The sequence below is a fragment of the Pelophylax lessonae genome (assembly GCF_965119305.1).
Source record: "Pelophylax lessonae genome assembly, chromosome: 1".
NCBI lineage: Eukaryota > Metazoa > Chordata > Amphibia > Anura > Ranidae > Pelophylax > Pelophylax lessonae.
In genome coordinates, this window is record NC_138768.1 from 453088862 (window position 1) to 453107712 (window position 18851).

General features: G+C 50.1%; 1 protein-coding gene across 1 annotated transcript in view; it reads right to left on the minus strand.

Moving 5' to 3' along the window:
• Window positions 1–4323: 4323 nt before the first annotated feature.
• Window positions 4324–18851, minus strand: part of SLC25A42 (solute carrier family 25 member 42) — a 133837-nt gene continuing 119309 nt past the window's right edge. The window contains exon 7 of the mRNA XM_082243919.1: window positions 4324–4706. Coding sequence (XP_082100045.1) covers window positions 4381–4706 — 326 coding nt within the window. The 3' untranslated portion in view covers window positions 4324–4380. The remainder of the gene's footprint in view (window positions 4707–18851) is intronic.

Below are 18851 nucleotides of genomic sequence, written 5' to 3' on the forward strand. Positions count from 1 at the left end.
AGGGCAGAATCAGCCACCAGGACGCGCCTGAGTACCTGCGTCCAATCCGCAACAGCCTGAGCTGCCATAAGGGAAGCAAAAATAGCTTTTAGCATGGAACCGGTAACCGAGTAAGTATGACGGGCAAGAGACTCCAGTCTCCTGTCCGTAGCGTCCCGGAACACCGGGGTATTCTCTGCCGGAATCGCAGTGGATTTATTCAAAACCGCCACCGCGTGATCCACCGGAGGTGGCACACATCAACGTTCATCAGTGGCGGGTGTGAAGGGATAACGCAGCTTGAACCTACTTGGCACAGCAAAAGGCTTTTTGAGATTGCGCCATTGTTCACCAACAGCGCGCTGAAAATCCTCAGTGCAAGGAAAAACCTGTGATGTTTTGCGCCTCCGCTGTGTCCCATAAGAAGCCAGAACGGCAGGTGGATATGGTTCATCCTGTAAATGCAGCGTTTGTTTGATAGAAGCAACCAAGTCATCCATGATTGCAAGCTCTTCAGACGAGCCAGGGGGAGAATCATCAACCCCCTCAACCTCTGCATCCCCCTCCGACCCTGCAAAGTCCAGGGACGAACGGGACCCCGATAAGGGGACCCCAGCCATAGCAGCCCCATCACCTTCGCCCTCTGAATCAGAGGAGATTGAAACTCTGGGCCTTTTAGTGGATTGAGCAGCCACAAGCATCTGCACCTGAGCAGCCAGGTTAGCCACAACGGTGGCCAAATCGCCCCCCTCAGGGGAAACAGCAGCAGCCCCTTGTCCACCCAGTAAGGTGGGAGGAAATTTGCTTTCCTGAGAATCCATGCCCCCAGAAGTGTGCAGGAGAAAAAAAAAAGGGTAACTGCCCCTTTAAAAACGCGGCTAGCGCAGCCCACCGCACACACACACCAGCACAATGCGACCCCCACAGGGAAAACTACAAACTCAGGCAAGGAAAACAGGACTAAGGAGGATAAAAACCTGGAGAGAACACTGCTGCTGCTGTATCGATCGGTGTGCCCAGGGAAAAGGAAGTGATGCAATAGAAGCCGCTCCTATAAAGCCTATGGAAGGCTACAAAAAAATGGCCGCCGGGGGAGGAGGTAAATGCAGTGCTACATGAGGTCGGAGCGATCGCCGCCAAAATGGCGGCGCTTGGCGCCAAAAACGCCGCTCCCAGCTATAGAAGAAGCCCTCATTGCCTGCAATCATCATTAAAATGGCGGACCGCAGCAGCGGCCGCCGCATGTTGCACAAAACATGATCCACAGCATGTCCTACAACACATAGCATGTCACACAGATAAATCACACAGTTATGCACACAGAACAGTGTATCACAGCCCCCCTCCTTGCAGCCCACAGCAGCATCCAGACAGGGAGACACACAATGTGACCAGACATGCAGGGTTACACAGTCCCAGACTGACACCCACTAAACAGACAGGTCCCCACACAGAGTACACTTACCTGCTGAGTGGCGTGGGGAACCCGCACAAGCGATCAAGCCACTGCACATGTGACAGGGAGAGTCGCAGCCAGGATGCAGGAGGACTGCGGTGCGAAACCGCATGGCGTCCAGTGAGGTAGCCACCTCACCATAGCATCCCTGCAGCGAACAGGGATGGGTCGTTCACATGTGCCAGGAAAAATACCTGACTGAACGCTCGATGGCAGGCTGGGAAGCCACTGGCCCACAACCTGCGACCAGGGGGGCCAGCCCGAGACCCAGCCCGCATGATCCTCTTCATCAGAAGAACTAACTAATGCTGACAAAAGTAACAGCTAAGTAAAGAGAGAGAAAAAAACTCAAATAAAATCAAAAAGAAGATAAAGGCTGAGACAAAATGCCCCAGCACAGAAACAGCCAGCTAACTCCTGAAAGCTAGACATTGAAACTGAGGTATGGAACAGGAAGCAGGAGGGTATAGACTGAGGGGACCACCCCCTGGGGGTGGGATATGTTAAAAGTTTTAATATTGACATATTCTGTTGCCTAGCTACTCCTACGGAGCAAAGTCTAATACCCCATTGTGACGAATATGAAGAGGCGGCGACTGTCGGAGGACGTAAAAGAAATGGCTTCCCCATACAAGTCGTTTGGAAAAAATTATACATTGCCCACACTTAAGATGGCGGCACCCATGGCGTGCCATGCGGCCAGGGACCCCCAAAGTGAAGGGCTCGAGGATCTACAACCAGACCCAGCAAGAAACAAGGTATGATTACCACCCCCCTCAGGACGCCAGGTGCCCAAATTACATAGCCCCCTGTGGGGATGGGAGAGGGTGACAGGGCACATGGCCAGGTACCTGACAGGCCAGGGGGATCTTTTAGGAAGTCCAGTTCCTATTATCCCCAGTAGAGGGCCCACATCCCCCCAAGGCCACCAAAGGACAAGGGGGGGGGGTCACATTTACTCACTATACCATGGCCCGGTGGGGCTCCGCTCCAGGCAGACCGCCTCCAACCCGAAGTGGGAGTGCTGCCAGCCGAGGGGTATGCTGCAACTCAGGGCGTTCAAGGTCGTCGCGTCCCGGCGAGACATCCACTCACAGGCTCGCCCCCATCCGGAAAAGGGGACCGTCGTGGCGAGGCCTAGTGTGGGACAATAACCTGCTCACGCTCGTAGGCCAGGCTGGGGAGACCTTAAGGATCTAGATTATCCAGTGCAAAACCCCAGCTGGCATTGCTTGCAGATAACCACCAGGAGGATCGCCCTGAACACTAGCTAGCAAAGTGAGTAAAGAGAAATAAAAACATATTCTGAAAAGAATAAAAAAGTGAGACCGATGTCCCAAAAGGAAACCTAGGTCCTACTCCTTCTCTAGACAGACTGGTTTGCTGGAGCATAGAGTGTGTGGGTAATGCCTGTGGGGATTAAATTTTTTCCTGCCTAGAGCTACTCCTGCAGGGGGCAGCATAACCCAATGGCTGATAAAGATGGAGGCTGTGTCTGTCAATGAACGATAGAGAAAATAATAAAAGCACATTTTGTTACCTGCAAAAAGGTGTGCATTTATTAATTTTTTACAAAAAATATAAATTTAAAATATATCATCGTGTACCGCACATATCAAACACAATATTGCATGCCAATGATCTTCAGGCCCTCAGATGGCATTACATTAAAAACAGCCATGATTCTGTGATGGACATCATTGCATAGGCTCTGGAATACATCCAAAAACCACTATATGTGAACACAGTTTGCTGTGTCATTCAAAAATACCAACTTTGAGATGTTGCTGCCATCAATTTTAAAATGACCTTATTTTTTCCTAAAATGGTACATTTTCTTAGGTTTAAATACTTGATGTTTGTTCTATTTTCTATTGTGAATAAAATATTTGCACTCTCCAGTTTTAGTAAATCAACCCCTATGTGTTAAAATCATTTAGGTCTAAGGGGCAGCCATATGCACAGAACTAGAGGCAAAAATGGTGCAGGATCCTTTCAAGCATGGATTTAAAAAAAAGAGCCAAGTAGTATTAGTGCATATAAATCGACAGACTTTGGGCCTGGGTCAATGGACAAATGCAGCTTTTTTTTTACATTTTGAGATGCTTCCGAACTCATACATATTTCACAGGAGTTGTCCTGTAAGCATGTTTAATACTTCCGTGGCCAAGTGTCTGAAATTCCATAGAGTTTTACAGACATAGCTAAAGCATATAACTCTGGCACAAAAATGAGATGGCAATAGCAGCTTTGTTCATGGTGTGGATGGGGAAATGCTTATCACTGTGCGTCTTTGTGCTCCAGTGAGTGTGCTATTAAGTACGGAGATGTTGTTAATAAGGGCCACTGATTGGCACACCCCTAGGCTTTTTTTTTTTTTTAAACCCCCCATTCCAACCACTGACAACGTTGCCACCTGTTTTGGCAACTGTGGTTAAATATTTAAATTTCTTTCTGTAGCCATAACATATTGGCTAACTTTACTACCGTAGCACCAATCAATTTCTTTACAGAACAATCTTATTCCTTCACATTGGTAAGAAGGAATTTGTCACTTTAACCCCTTACGGTGCTTTCACACGAGCGATCTGTTCATTTCATCTGTTTTTTTCCAAAGAAAAAAAGGATTCATTTACATCAGTTTTTTTTACATCCACTACCAATGCAAAAACGGAGTTTGTTTTTCTTCTGTTCTGGCTTTTTAATGAAAGAAAAATAGGGATTTGATTGGTTACAAAAAGTGGATGTTGATGTAAAAAGATGTAAATGGATGATCATTCGTTTACATCCATTTTCTCATAGAGATGCATTGATGTCCGTTTTTCATCCGTCAACGGATGGATGAAAAACGGACAAACATACGGACGCCCATTTGAAAGGGGCCTTCGCTGTAAGAAAATAGAATTTCTTGCAACAGCAAGAGAGTTAAAGAACCCCATCCCGCTCTACCTCTGAACATTGGACATTTGTTGGAACTTTTTCAGAAGAATCTGTGTTAGGTCAAAGGTGGTAAAGCTGATGCCTACTGCAATTGGACCCTTCACCCAGTTCATGCTGAGCCCTTTATACAGACCACGGATGAGCCCTTCTTCAGCCACCACTTCCCTCATGGTACCAAGGATGGAGCCATAAGTATGTCCGGTAACACCAGCAGTCTGCATGCGTCGTCTTACCACATCCAGAGGATAGGAAGCAGATTGTCCTAAGAGTCCAGCACAGGCTCCAAATAGCAGACGTTCAAAAGGGTAAGGCTGGGTTCTGCCACTATGCTCTACACAAAAAGGGAATACAAGCATGCTTACTAGTTGGTCAACATTATAAATAGAGTTTCACCTGTCATGACTAAAATGCACACACTGTCATAGCCTACTCTTGAAAAATTTTAGTTTTCTTGATTGAATACTGACCCATCGATTTTGCTACTGTCTAAGACATCGAACTGAAACAACAATACAGATCTGATAAGCAAGAGTACACTCCTTATTACCATACTGGTTAGTGGCACATTGCACTGAAAAAAAAAAAAAAACCTTAGTTACTTATCGGTGACGGTATTTCTAAGAGCCTTTCAGGACAGCACCTGGAGAGAGCGCAGCTCCACCCAATCCACAGGAAACACTGCAAATAAAAACTCCTCCTCTTCCACCATGCCTCAGTCATAGAGTAGCCTCCGACATGCTGGAAAACAAACTACCACAGGTTAAACATTTACAAATTATATTATAAACAAAACCAAGGGGGGGGGGGGGGGTAGCTGCTGCTGTCCTGAAAGGCTCTTAGAAATACCGTCACCGGTAAGTAACTAAGGTTTTCTCAGATCGCCTTTCAGGACAGCACCTGGAGAGGATAAGCGAGTAACTTACACTTAGGGTGGGACCACTGCCTGCAGAACTTTTCTGCCGAAGGCTTGATCCTGAGCTGACAACAAGTCCAACCTGTAATGTCTAATAAAGGTTGAATAGCTGGACCAGGTAGCTGCCTTGCAGATTTGATCAGGCGAAGCACCGGCCCTTTCAGCCCATGAGGTTGCCACAGACCTTGTAGAATGCGCCAAGATGCCTTCTGGAGGTTCTTCTCCTTGAGCTACATAAGCCTGTTCAATTGCCCATCTGAGCCATTTGCCTAAAGTGCTCTTTGATGCTTTTTCTCCTATACGGGACCCTGAGAAGATGACAAATAATGCATTTGTCTTTCTAAATTCCTTAGTTACCAGGAGGAACTGAAGTAAGCATCTCCTCACATCCAAGGTATGAAAGGATTCTTCCCGAGTATTACTAGGAGTTGAGGAGAAAGTTGGTAAGACAATTTCTTGTGATCTATGAAAAGATGAAGCAATCTTTGGAAGAAAGGCTGGGTCCGTTCTTAGGACTACTCGATCTGCAAAAATTGTCAAAAAAGGGTCTGAAATTGAGAGGGCCTGGATCTCACTGATCCTCCTGGCCGAGGTTATTGCTATCAAAAAGATAGTCTTCAAAACTAAATTCTTCAGGGAAGCCTCTTTTAAAGGTTCAAAAGGAAACTTAGTCAGACCTTGTAACACAATGGTCAAATCCCATTTGGGAAATACTTTAAGGGCTATTGGCCTATTGCGGGCTAATGCCTTGAAAAAACGAATGATTAGAGTCTCTTGGGACAAAGTCTTTTCGAAAAAAACTGAAAGTGCGCTACTTGCGTCTTTAAAGTACTTGCTGCTAGTCCTTTCTCCATTCCCTCATGGAGGAACTCAAGCACTGAAATTAAATTTTTTAATTCAAAATTTTTGCTGGAACACCAAAAGTTGTATTTTCTCCAGACTTTCAAGTAAATATCCCTAGTCACCTTCTTCCTGCTGGAGAGAAGGGTGGAGATAACTTTTTCTGACAGGCCTCTGGCTCTCAAGATGTCTTCTTCAGTAACCACGCTGTCAGTTGTAAGCGGTCCAGTTCTGGGTACACTAGGTTCCCCTGTGTCAAAAGATCTCTCCTGTACGGAAGTTTCCAGGGAGGTTCTGAGGCAAGATTCAGCAGGAGGGCGAACCAAGGTCTCTTTGGCCAGTAAGGTGTAAATCAGAATCAAGTTGGTCTTTTCTTCCCTGAACTTTTTGAGAACCAACGGAATCAGTTGGAATGGAGGGAACGCGTAAGACAAACGGAAGTCCCATGGATGGGCTAGAGCATCCAAGCCCCAGTCCTGATCCTCCCTGTGTAGGGAAAAGAATCTTTGGACTTTGTTGTTCTGTTGACAAGCGAACAAATCTATTTGGGGAAGACCCCAGACTTCCACGATCTGCATGAATACTTCTTGATTCAGACTCCATTCTGATTCCAACACCTTTTTCCTGCTCAGCAGATCTGCTAGAAGGTTTTGTGACCCCTTCAGATGCACCGCTGTCAGAGAGGCTAGATTTTTCTCCGCCCAGGAGAGTAGCTGTATTGCCAGATCTGATAGCTGTCTGCTTCTTGTGCCTCCTTGCTTTGACACGTAGGCCACTGCTGTCATGTTGTCCGACAGAACTTGCACATGATGGCCCCTGACTGTCTGTTGAAAGGACCAAAGACCCAAAAGGATGGCTTTCAACTCCCGCCAGTTGGATGATTTCCTGGACTCTGCTTTGGACCATGTCCCTTGCATCGTCCGGCCTTCCAGGTGGGCTCCCCAACCCCACGAACTGGCATCCGTCGTCAGACGTTTGTTCGTCTGGAAAGTCTATTGCAGACCTTCTTCCAGATTTCTGGAATTCCTCCACCACCACAGAGATCTCTTTGCTTTCGTGGAGATTCTGATTGATTTCTCCAGATGTTCCGGGTATGACCAACTCTGCAGAATGTCTCTCTGGAGAAAACGGGAATGCAGTCTTGCCCACTGTACTGCAGGGATAGCGGCTGTGAGCAAGCCCAAAGCTGCCATGGCCGACCTGACAGTAACCTGATGATTGCTTTGTAATCGAGCAACTGCGTTCTGAGTCGTCTCGATCTTTTCTTGAGGTAGAAACACCTTCTGGAGGACCGAATCTATTCTGTATCCCAGAAATTTTATCTGCTGAGATGGAATCAAGCTGGATTTCTCCAAATTCATGAGCCACCCCAGACTCTCTAGGTGGTCCTGAGTCTCCTGAAGGTGTACCAATGCCTGGCTCTTGGACTCTGCAAAAATTAGCAGATCGTCCAGGTAAGGGACAATTGAAATACCCCTCAGCCTTAATGGCTCTAGGGCATCCGCCATTACCTTGGTAAACACCCTTGGAGAAGATGAGAGGCCAAAGGGGAGGGCCCTGAACTGCAGATGCCAGACCGATTCCCTGAGATTGACCGCCAGCCTTAGGAATTTCTGGCACTCCTGATTTATTGGGATGTGCAGGTAAGCGTCCCTCAGATCCAAGGATGCCATGAAACAGTTTGGGGACAACAGTTTGGTCACTGAATAAATGGTGTCCATCCTGAAGTGCTTGTACCGAATTGATCTGTTTAGGATTTTCAAATTTAGGATCATTCGGTACTTGCCTGAGGGTTTTTTCACTAGAAAGATCTGAGAATAAAACCCACGGCCTTGTTGCCCCTCGGGGACTTGGATAATCACTTCCTGTTGAATCAGCTCTTGTAAAAGAGACATCATTAAGGAAGCCTCTTCCGGATCCCTTGGAAGGGGAGTAACATGGAATCTGCTTGGAGGTGTCTCCGAAAACTCCAGTTTGTATCCTTGAGCCACTATATTCTTCACAAAGGGGCTTGTGGATACCTCTTCCCAACGTGGGAGGAACGATAACAGCCTTCCTCCCACTGGAAGACTGTTGTCACTTGCTTTTATTGGCCTGGTCAGGTGGTCTAAAGAGGACTCCACCTTTCCCTTTGCCTTTATGGGAAGTCCATCTTGATCTCTGATCTTGTTCACGACCTCTGTTGGTTTGTTGAACAGAACGAAATCTCTTCTTAGGAGGCGATTTCTTTTTTGACGGAAAGGCCTTCTTATCCGCCGTTCTGTCAAGAATTGCTTCCAATTCAGGCCCGAAAAGCAAGTCACCGGCAAAAGGTAAACCACAGAGTTTCACCTTAGAAGCTGAATCACCTGTCCAGGTTTTCAACCAGACTGCCCTCCTGGCAGAGTTGACGAGGGCTGCTGACCTGGCAGACATTTTGATAGACTCAGCAGAAGCATCGGCCATATATTTTACTGCCTTTAGGAGCAGCGGAAATGAATCCAGGAGATCTTTCCTTGCTGTTCCAGCCTCCACGTGCCCTTTAAGTTGTTCGAGCCAGCACTCAAGATTTCTGGCTACCACCGTGGAGGCCATGGCCGGCTTAAGGCTGGACGTAGAGGAGTCCCAAGCCTTTTTAAGGAGAGAATCTGCCCTTTTATCCATGGCGTCTTTCAGAACACCCATGTCTTCGAACGCCAAATTCGTGCGGCGAGACACCTGAGAAAAAGCAGCATCCACTCTGGGCTTCTTGTTCCATAGGTGCGCCGTATCCTCTTCAAAAGGAAATCTCCTTCTTAGGGATTTAGAGAAAAAAGGGGCCCTCTCTGGGTCCTTCAACTCTTTTTCAATAGATTCCGTAAGGACTTTATGAACAGGAAAAACCCTGCGCTTTGTCTGTTCAAGGCCTTGGTACATTCTGTCATGAAGTGAAACTTGCACCTTTTCTTCTGCGATTTCCAACGTGGTGTAAATCGCTTTCAGCAACTCATCAACCTCTTCCAAGGATAATTTGTATCTGGAAGAACTAGCCACCTCTTCCTTCTCTTCCTCCTCTGAATCCCTGATGGAACAGAGAGCACTCTCCCCCTCATCTTCTGAATCGCTTGACACTGCAGACTTAGAAGTAGACGGCTGGGAAGATGTACTACGCGTTTGTTGGGAATCTGATAGAACTTGTGGCGTCCTGGATAACAGGGAACGAACTGAGGACAGGGTGTCTGTGAGTTCTTTAAATGAAGATATGAATTCATTATTCTGCTGACTAGACTCTTCCTTCACAAGGTCAGCAATACATGCTTTACAAAGTGGCTTCACCCAGGAATCTCTGAGTGGATTCTTGCATGAAGGGCATTTCCTTGATGCTGGGGCTCTTGTCTTCACTGTGGCTTTAACCTAGTAAAGAAAAAGCCACCATGAAAGCCCAATAACCACTAATAAAAGAAAACCACCACCTAGTGATTTCTTGCAAGGGAGAAAATCGTGACCCACACCAAAAAGGATCAGAAGAAAGAGACTCCCTTATGCATATGTATCCTGTTAGACTGGGAACAGTTACTCAGTCTACAGGGCAGGCTCCAAAGGAGGAGGGAAGAAACCCCACAATAAAAGCTCACACAGTAAAGAAAAAGAGGCACCACTGCACCTCTCCTACCTGAGCTTGGCCGGCGCTGGCGGTGCCTGCTTCCACCGTCGCTGCAGACTTTTCCTCCATGTTGTTGAAAAGCGCAGCTTGCTGGCAGATCTCTCCATTTAAATACCGCTTCCCGCGTCCTCCTCTGTGGACCGGAAGCGCCGGCCTCGTGACCTGCCTCTGACCCCTGCGTGTATTGCGGTTGGAGCAAACGCCGCCACGCCCCCACCGGAAGTCCCGTCCACCGGAAGTGACGCCGCGCGTCCCCGGGATCAGAGTCCGAAAGTGCGGGAGATTCGAATGCCAAAAGCGGCTCCCCGCCCGCCGACCGGCCGAAGCGCGGAACTCTGACGCCCGGACCGGATCCTCCGATGGGTTTCAGCTCCCCTGAGCAAACGAGGTGAGAGGCTCCGGAGCATACCCCCTTTGACACTCCAGGGAGGGGAGCTGGGATGCTCTAAATGCTGAAACAGCAAACAAAAACTGGGTAACAAATCCCTCTCTCCCCCTGGAGAGAGTGCAGCCCTTCCACATAGCTCCTGCAATGCTTCCACCATGGCGGAGGAAACACAAATGACTGAGGCATGGTGGAAGAGGAGGAGTTTTTATTTGCAGTGTTTCCTGTGGATTGGGTGGAGCTGCGCTCTCTCCAGGTGCTGTCCTGAAAGGCGATCTGAGAAAAAAAAGAACTGTGGGGCAAAATCAGCAGAGGTCGGCAGTGACAGCCTCTTTGCTTCTTTTAAAGTGGTTGTAAACCTCAGAACAGGGGTCCCCAAACTACGGCCCGCAGGCCGCATTCGGCCCGCCACGGTCCTGAACCCAGCCCACCGGTCGCGATGGATCATTCATGTTGTTTGCCGGGCACAGCAGCGGACGCGGCTATCGCGGCACCGCGAGACTCCATCGGCATAGGGCTGACTGCCTGTCACTCACTGTGCAATTGTGCAGGCCTCACACAGGACAGGTGCTTCCAGCCAATGAAGTGATGAGTGCCTCAACGTGACGTCATTCGCCCCCACCCACAAGAGAACAGAGGCGCCCACAGTCCCTGGCTGTCCCACATGGCCAGTGTGCGATTATGAATCAGGATATAATTTTATAATCAGCAGTAAATATGTAAGCAGCAGTCTTGTGTGATCCCCACATTCCCCAATATTATATGTCAGCAGGAAACTATAATACATACAAAAGCAGCATTCTTGTGTGATCCCCAATATTATATATCAGTAAAGAATTAATAATAATTTTGAGGATCACACAAGACTGCTGCTTTTGTATACATTATATTTACTGCTGTATATAACAAGGGGGATCACACACGACTGCAGCTTATATATTATATTTACTGCTGTATATAACAATGGGGATCACACACACGACTGCTGCTTTTGTATATATTATATTTACTGCTGTATATAATAATGGGGATCACACAAGACTGCTGCTTTTGTATATAAACTGAATTTTTGTAAAATCTTACCGTAAAATTCCTTTCTCTGAGTCCTCCGACAGTCGCCGCCCCTTCCCAAGTCTTCACCAATGGGTATTGACCTTTGCTCCGCAGGAGTAGCTAGGCAACAAGATTTGTTAATAACAAAAGCTTTTAGCATAGACACACCCCTAGGGGCTGTCCCCTTAGTCAATACCTCCCTGCACCAGCATTTCCAACTCAGTTTGGTAGCATAGCAGTAAGAGTACACAAAAACCCCAAAAGAGGGGCAGGGGGCGGCGACTGTCGGAGGACTCGGAGAAAGGAATTTTACGGTAAGATTTTACAAAAATTCTGTTTTCTCTTACGTCCTCCGACAGTCGCGGCCCCTTCCCAAGTCTTCACCAATGGGACGTCCCAAAGCAGTGTAGACCTGAGGGGTGGGAGACGCAGCCGCAGAAAAGCAACGCAGTACCCACATCAGAGAAAGGAACCTTACACACAGTAAGAGAACCAACTGGGCAACAGGAAAATCGTGCTCAACAGGAGCAACAACCCAGGAAAAAACAAGTAACCCAGAGGTAAAACACCCCAACAGCCAAAGACCCAAAAAACAGGGGTCCCTAAGGCACTGCCGCACTGAGAACTTTACGGCCAAAGGAGGCATCAGCCGATGCCTGAACATCCACCTTATAGAACTTTGAGAAGGTGTTAACGGACGACCAAGTCACCGCCTTACACACCTGGGCCACAGAAGCCTGATGCCTGTAAGCCCAAGACGCACTCAAAGACCTGGTAGAGTGCGCTTTCACAGGGAAGGGAGGGACCTTCCCCTTCAAGGCATAGGCCTGCACAATGGTTTGTCTAATCCATTTGGCGATAGTCGCCGCCGACGCCGCCATGCCCTTCCGGAGGTCCCTCAGGAAGGACAAAGAGGGAATCCGCCTTGCGGAAAGGCTTAGTGGACGACAGGTAAACCCTGATCGCCCGTACAACATCCAACGAATGTAAGGCAACCTCCTTAGGATGCTTTGGCTTCGCGCAGAGCGAAGGCAAGACAATTTCCTCATTAAGGTGAAAATCCGAGATCACTTTCGGTAGAAAGGACGGGATAGGTCGCAGGACCACCTTATCCTTGTGGATCACCAAGTAGGGAGAGCTGCAGGACAAAGCCGCCAGCTCCGACAAACGCTGGTCCACTCCAGTCTGGAGGAAAGCCAACACTCTGGACACCGAGTACGAGCGAGGGGAAAACCCCCTGGACTCACACCAGGTAAAGTATGCTTTCCAAGTACGGTAGTAAATTTTTCCCGACGAGGCTTTTCTAGCCTTGATCAAAGTGGGAATGACCTCAGGGGAGAGACCTCTGTCCCTCAGGACCTGGCTTTCAACAGCCAGGCCGTCAAAGCCAGCGACTGTAAAGCAGGATGGAATATCGGCCCTTGAGACAGAAGGTCTTCTTGAAGCGGCAGACGCCACGGAGCGTCGACTGCCTGATTTACGAGGTCTGCGTACCAAGACCGGCGAGGCCAGTCCGGTGCCACCAGAATCACCGTGTGCGGTTCCGAGGCTAACCTGCGAAGGAGCCTGGACAGCAGCTGAATCGGAAAGGCGTACACCAGACGATACCGATGCCAGGGCGCCACTAACGCGTCTGAGGCGTCTACCTGAGGATCGCGCGTCCTTGCCACGAACCTTTCCACCTTGTTGTTTAGACGAGACGCGAACAGGTCCACATCTGGGGAACCCCACTTCGCGCACAACATCTGGAAGACATCCGGGTGAAGGGACCATTCTCCCTGGTCCAGGGTCTGGCGACTCAGATAATCCGCCTGCCAGTTCTCCACCCCCGGAATGTGAACTGCCGTTATCGCCGGGACGTGCGTCTCGGCCCAAGACAGAATGTCGGCTACTTCCCGAGCCGCTCGGGCACTCCTGGTGCCCCCTTGGTGGTTGACGTAGGCCACCGCGGTGGCATTGTCCGTCTGAACCCGAACCGGACGGCCCTGAAGCCGTTCCGACCATTGCAGAAGGCAAAGCTTTATCGCTCGCAATTCCAGAATGTTGATCGGAAGGGAGGGCTCCTCCTCCGACCATGTCCCCTGGGCGGACAGATTGCCCAGGACACCACCCCAGCCCGTCAGGCTGGCATCCGTGGTGACCACCGTCCACAGCAACGGACGAAAAGACTTGCCACTCGACACTGCCGGGGACTGGAGCCACCACAGAAGACTGTCTGGTGCGGTGGCTCAACGAGATCCGCAGATCCAGGGACTGCGGACGCCCGTCCCACTTCGCCAGAATCTCCGCCTGGAGACCCCGCGTGTGGAACTGGGCAAAGGGGGATCGCCTCGAAGGCGGAAACCATCAACCCCAGACATCTCATGCATGTCCGGAGGGACGAGCTGTGGTTGGCCCTGAGGGCCCCGACCTCGTCCTGAAGCGTCCGGAGTTTGTCCTCCGGAAGGAAAACTTTTGCCTGTACAGAGTCCAGAATCATCCCCAGATAGGGAAGGCGAACCGAAGGACACAGAGTCGACTTCGGAAAGTTTATGGTCCAACCGAACTCTTGCAGAGTCTGCACCGTGGTGGACAGGTCGGCCATTAGGCTCTGGCTGGCAGTTGACCGTATGAGGAGATCGTCCAGATACCCCAAGACCGCAATACCCTGTGCCCGCAACAGGGCCAGGACCGGCGCCAGCACCTTGGTAAAAACCCGCGGAGCCGAAGCGAGACCGAAAGGTAACGCCACGAATTGGTAGTGTTCCTCCGCAATGGCGAATGGAAGGTACCGTTGATGACCCTCGAAGATGGGGATGTGTAGGTACGCATCCTTCAGATCGATGGAGGCCATGAACTCCCCCGGACTCAGGGCAGCCACCACCGAGCGCAGGGATTCCATGCGGAACTTGCGCACCCGCACAAAGCGGTTCAGAGCTTTTAAATCCAGAATAGGACGCACCTTGCCCTCCTTTCTGGGCACAGTGAACAGATTGGAGTAAAACCCCCGAAATCTGTCCCAATGAGGCACCGGAACCACCACCCCCTGGGCCCGCAGGTCCTGCACCGCCAGGCGCAGATCCTGCAAACGCTCCGGAGACAGCTGAAGATTTGAGGGAAAAAATCTGCCCGCCGGCCGAGAGAGAAATTCGATCTTGTAACCAGATCGAACGATTTCCTGAACCCATCTGTCCTGAATGCGGATCAGCCAAGGCTGTAGGAAACCGCGCAGACGTCCCCCCACCCCAGAAACGGGTGAGGGCGCCCCTTCAGGCGGAACTAGAGTGGGTAGTGGAACCGGACTGACCGGATTTTTGCTTACCCGCCCACGGCTTCTTCTGAGAGCCTTGGCCCTTGAAGGGCTTGCCCTTGGATTGTGACCGAAAGGCACGAAAGGACCCCTGGGAGGGCCTAAACGAGGGGTTCTGTTTTCCACGGAAAGACTTGTGCTTGGGATTCTGGGGTAAGAGTACTCTTGCCCCCAGTAACACCTTTAATCAGAGTATCCAAAGCCTCGCCGAAGAGGCGAGATCCCATGTAGGGAAAATCCGCCAACGTCTTGCGAGAAGATTGGTCCACAGACCAATTCTTCAGCCATATCAGGCGACGGTTGAGCACCGCCACGCCAGACAGACGTGCAGCCAAAGGAGCCCAATTCAAGTCCGCATCACACAAGTACATGACGCCATGATGGATTTGATCCACCAGGGCCAATGTGGTGGGCGGAGCCGAAGCAGCCACCAGGGTGCGCCTGAGCACCTTCGTCCAACCGGCAACCGCCTGGGCCGCCATAACCGAAGCAAAAATAGGTTTCAGCATAGAACCAGCAACCATGTAGGCATGACGGGCAAGAGACTCCAATCTCCTGTCCATAGGGTCCCGGAAAACCGGGGTATCCTCAGAAGGAATCGCAGTAGCTTTGTTCAAAATGGCTACCGCGTGATCCACCTGAGGCGCCACACACCAACGCTCGTCGGTGGATGGCACGAATGGATAAAGCAGTTTAAACCTATTCGGCACTGTAAAGGGCTTCTTTAAATTGCGCCACTGCTCATTAACCGTATGGTGAAATTCAGCAGGGCAGGGAAAAACCTGCGCAGATTTGCGGGTCCTTTGCGTCCCAAAGGAGGACACCCTAGTTGGAGGTGCTGGCTCATCCAAGTGCAAAGTATCCTTAATGGAAGCGATCAGCTCATCCATGAGTGCAAGCTCTTCAGGCGAGCCAGGGGGAGAAGTATCAATCCCTTCCACCTCCGCCTCCCCCTCAGACCCCACGAGGTCCAGAGATGAGCGAGACCCTGAGAAAGGCACGCCAGCCCCAGCAGCCATATCGCCCTCTGAATCAGAGGAAATGGATAACCTGGCCCTTTTTGCGGATCGTTCAGCCATCAGCATCTGCACCTGAGACACCAAGGATGCCACTACAGTGGTCAGATCGGCCCCCTCGGGGGGTGCAGCAGCCCCCTGGTCCCCCACCAGGGCGGGGGGAAACTTGCTGTCCTGAGAATCCATGCCCACAGTATAAAATCAAAAAGGGGTACTGTCCCTTTAACACCCGGCGAGCGCAGCCCACCGCACACTACTGCATGCACCGATCCCACAGGGATAGAGAACACTGAGCAAGGAATGACAGGACAAGAAGGAAAAAACATGGAGAGAGCACACACAAGCTGCCGCCACCGATCGCTGTCCCAGAGAAAGAGGAAGTGATGCAATAACCGGCTGACTATTATAGCCTATGAAGGCTCCGCAAAAATGGCCGCTCAGGCTGAGGGATCGAGGCTACAAGAAAATGGCGCCGACATGTGCTCGAGCGAGCGCGGCCCGCCAAAATGGCGGCATTCTGTGCCAAAACACAGCGCTGTACAGGACAGGGCCATCCATAGCATTTTCTTGCAAAAAGAAAGGCGGGCCGCATAGCGGCCGCCGCTCAGGCATGTCTGTCATTCAGCCCCACAGAATTCACAGCTAAGGGCCCCCCTTAGCAGCCCAAAAGGCATGCATCCATACAGGGATCTGACAGGGAGCCCGCACAGCACACAGACATAAGGGTACACACAGCCACAGACTGAACACCCACACAGATGGTCCCCACACAGAAGGTGCTTACCGTACCGGATGGCGTGGGGAGCCTTCTCAAGCGACAAACCGCTATCAGGATGACAGGGAGTGCCGCAGCCAGGACGCAGTGTAACCGCAGCACAAGACCGCAGAGTGGTGTCCAGTGAGGTAGCCACCTCACAGGCAGCATCCCTGCAGCGAACAGGGATGTGTCGTTCATAGCGCCAGGGCGAACCGTAGCTGAACGCTCGATGGCAGGCTGGGGATCCATCTGGCTCTCAGCCCTGGGATCCAGGGCGGCCAGTCCGAGACCCAGCTCCGCATGATCATCTTCTTCCGAAGATCCCTAAACTAAAGCTGACAAAATAACAGCTAGTAAAGAAAAGAAAAAATACTTGAAATAAAATCAAAAAAGGGTAGAAGGCTGAGACTGAAGCCCCAGCACAGGAAAGCCTGCTACTCCTAAGCTAGGCAAGATCAAACTGAGTTGGAAATGCTGGTGCAGGGAGGTATTGACTAAGGGGACAGCCCCTAGGGGTGTGTCTATGCTAAAAGCTTTTGTTATTAACAAATCTTGTTGCCTAGCTACTCCTGCGGAGCAAAGGTCAATACCCATTGGTGAAGACTTGGGAAGGGGCGGCGACTGTCGGAGGACGTAAGAGAAAAATGGATTTTTGTAAAATCTTACCGTAAAATTCTTTTCTCTTAGCTCATTAACAGACGTAGTCCTCGGTGATTCAACACCCTCGGGTTATGCTGCCCTCTACAGGCGTAGGACTAGACAGGAAAGAAAACGTTCTGGCCACACCCTAGGTGCAGTCCCAGAGGGTATATCCTCTCACTTCCTGCTCTAGCAAATCAGTTATGTCACAAAGCAGTGTTTAGAGAATTTAACCCAACCCAACTCAAAAACAGAGGGGCGGGTACTACGTCTGTCAATGAGCTAAGAGAAAAGGATTTTACGGTAAGATTTTACAAAAATCAATTTTTCTCTATCGCTCATTGACAGACGTAGTCCTCGGTGATTCAACACCCTCGGGACGTCCCAAAGCAGTACCACAAATGAGGGGTGGGAAAATGGAAATCAAATCCAATCTAGAAGGCCCAACCGGTGCCAACTAGAAGTTTACAATGCTCATCCTCAACAATGAGACTCAACAGAAATTTTTCAACAGAAAAAAACCCCCGAGGTAGACCACCGGTCTCCTCAAATTGCGGCCTGCAAAACCTTGCGGCCAAATGAGGCATCCGCCAATGCCATCACATCAATCTTATAAAATTTTGTAAAGGTATGTACCGACGACCAGGTGGCCTCCTTACATACCTGGACCACTGACGCCTGATGGCGATAGGCCCAGGAAGTACTGAGCGCTCGAGTGAAGTGCGCCCTAACAGGGAACGGAGGATTCCGACCCTTAATAGAATAGGCCTGTACCACCGTCTGACTGAGCCATGTAGATATGGTCGCGGCAGACACAGGCAACCCCCTTCAAGGGCTATCCGTGATCACAAAAAGTGAGTCCGTCTTACGAAAACAAGTTCGTAGTAGTCAAGTGTATCCTTCTGAACCCCATCCAAGGAGTGTAATGCAAACTCCCAAGGATGGCTAGTCTTAGGACACGGGGAAGGTAACACAATACTTTTATTCAGATGAAAAACTCTGAAAACCACTTTAGGAAGGAAGGATGGATTCGGAAGAAGAACCACCTTATCCCTATGAACCACCAGATATGGGGAACGACAAGATAATGCGGCCAGTTCTGACACCCTGCGTGCAGAAGTAATGGCCACCAAGAAGGCCACCTTCTGGGATAATGTAAGCAAGGGAATCTCCCTAATATCTTCAAAGAGAAGTTTCTGAAGAACCGACCACACTAAATTAAGATCCCAGGCGGTAAGGGTGCGCGCACTGGCGGAGCCAGATGTCGCACCCCCTGGATGAAATTCCGCACCAAGGAATGATTAGCCAAAGGTTTCTTGAAAGAAGATTGCTAACGCCGAAAACCTGACCCTTGATCGTGCTCAAGGATAGTTTCTGCTCAACCCCTTGTTGCAGACAGACCAAAATTCGGGTCACCGAATAGGTATGTGGGGGAAATCCAATAGATTCACACCATGCAATATAAGACTTCCATGTGCTGGAAGTCGCTTTCCTTGCTTTAACTGGAGGTAGGAATAACTGAAGCTGACACTCCCTTGTCCTTCCTGGGTACCTGGGTCTCAATGGCCAGGCCATTAAGCCAGCGACTGTAAAGCAAGATGGAAGATCGGTCCCTGAGACCGCAAATCGTCCCTGAGAGGAAGTCTCCAAGGAACGTCCGCGACTAGCCTCACCAAGCCGGCGTACCAGGCTCGACGAGGTCAGTCCGGAATTTCCAGAATAACTGGAATTCCCTCCACCTCTATCCTGCGAAGAAGTTCCCGCAGCAACTTAAGAGGATGGAAGGCATGCCGTAGCTGATACTGCCCCCACGGGGCGATCAGCGTTTCTGCTGCGTCCGCTAGAGGATCGCGGCGCAAGCTACAAACCTCCGCACCTTCCTGTTAAGCCAAGGTGCCAACAGATCCACATCCGGGATGTCCCAATGAAGGGACAGCTAGTGAAAAACCTCTGGATGAAGAG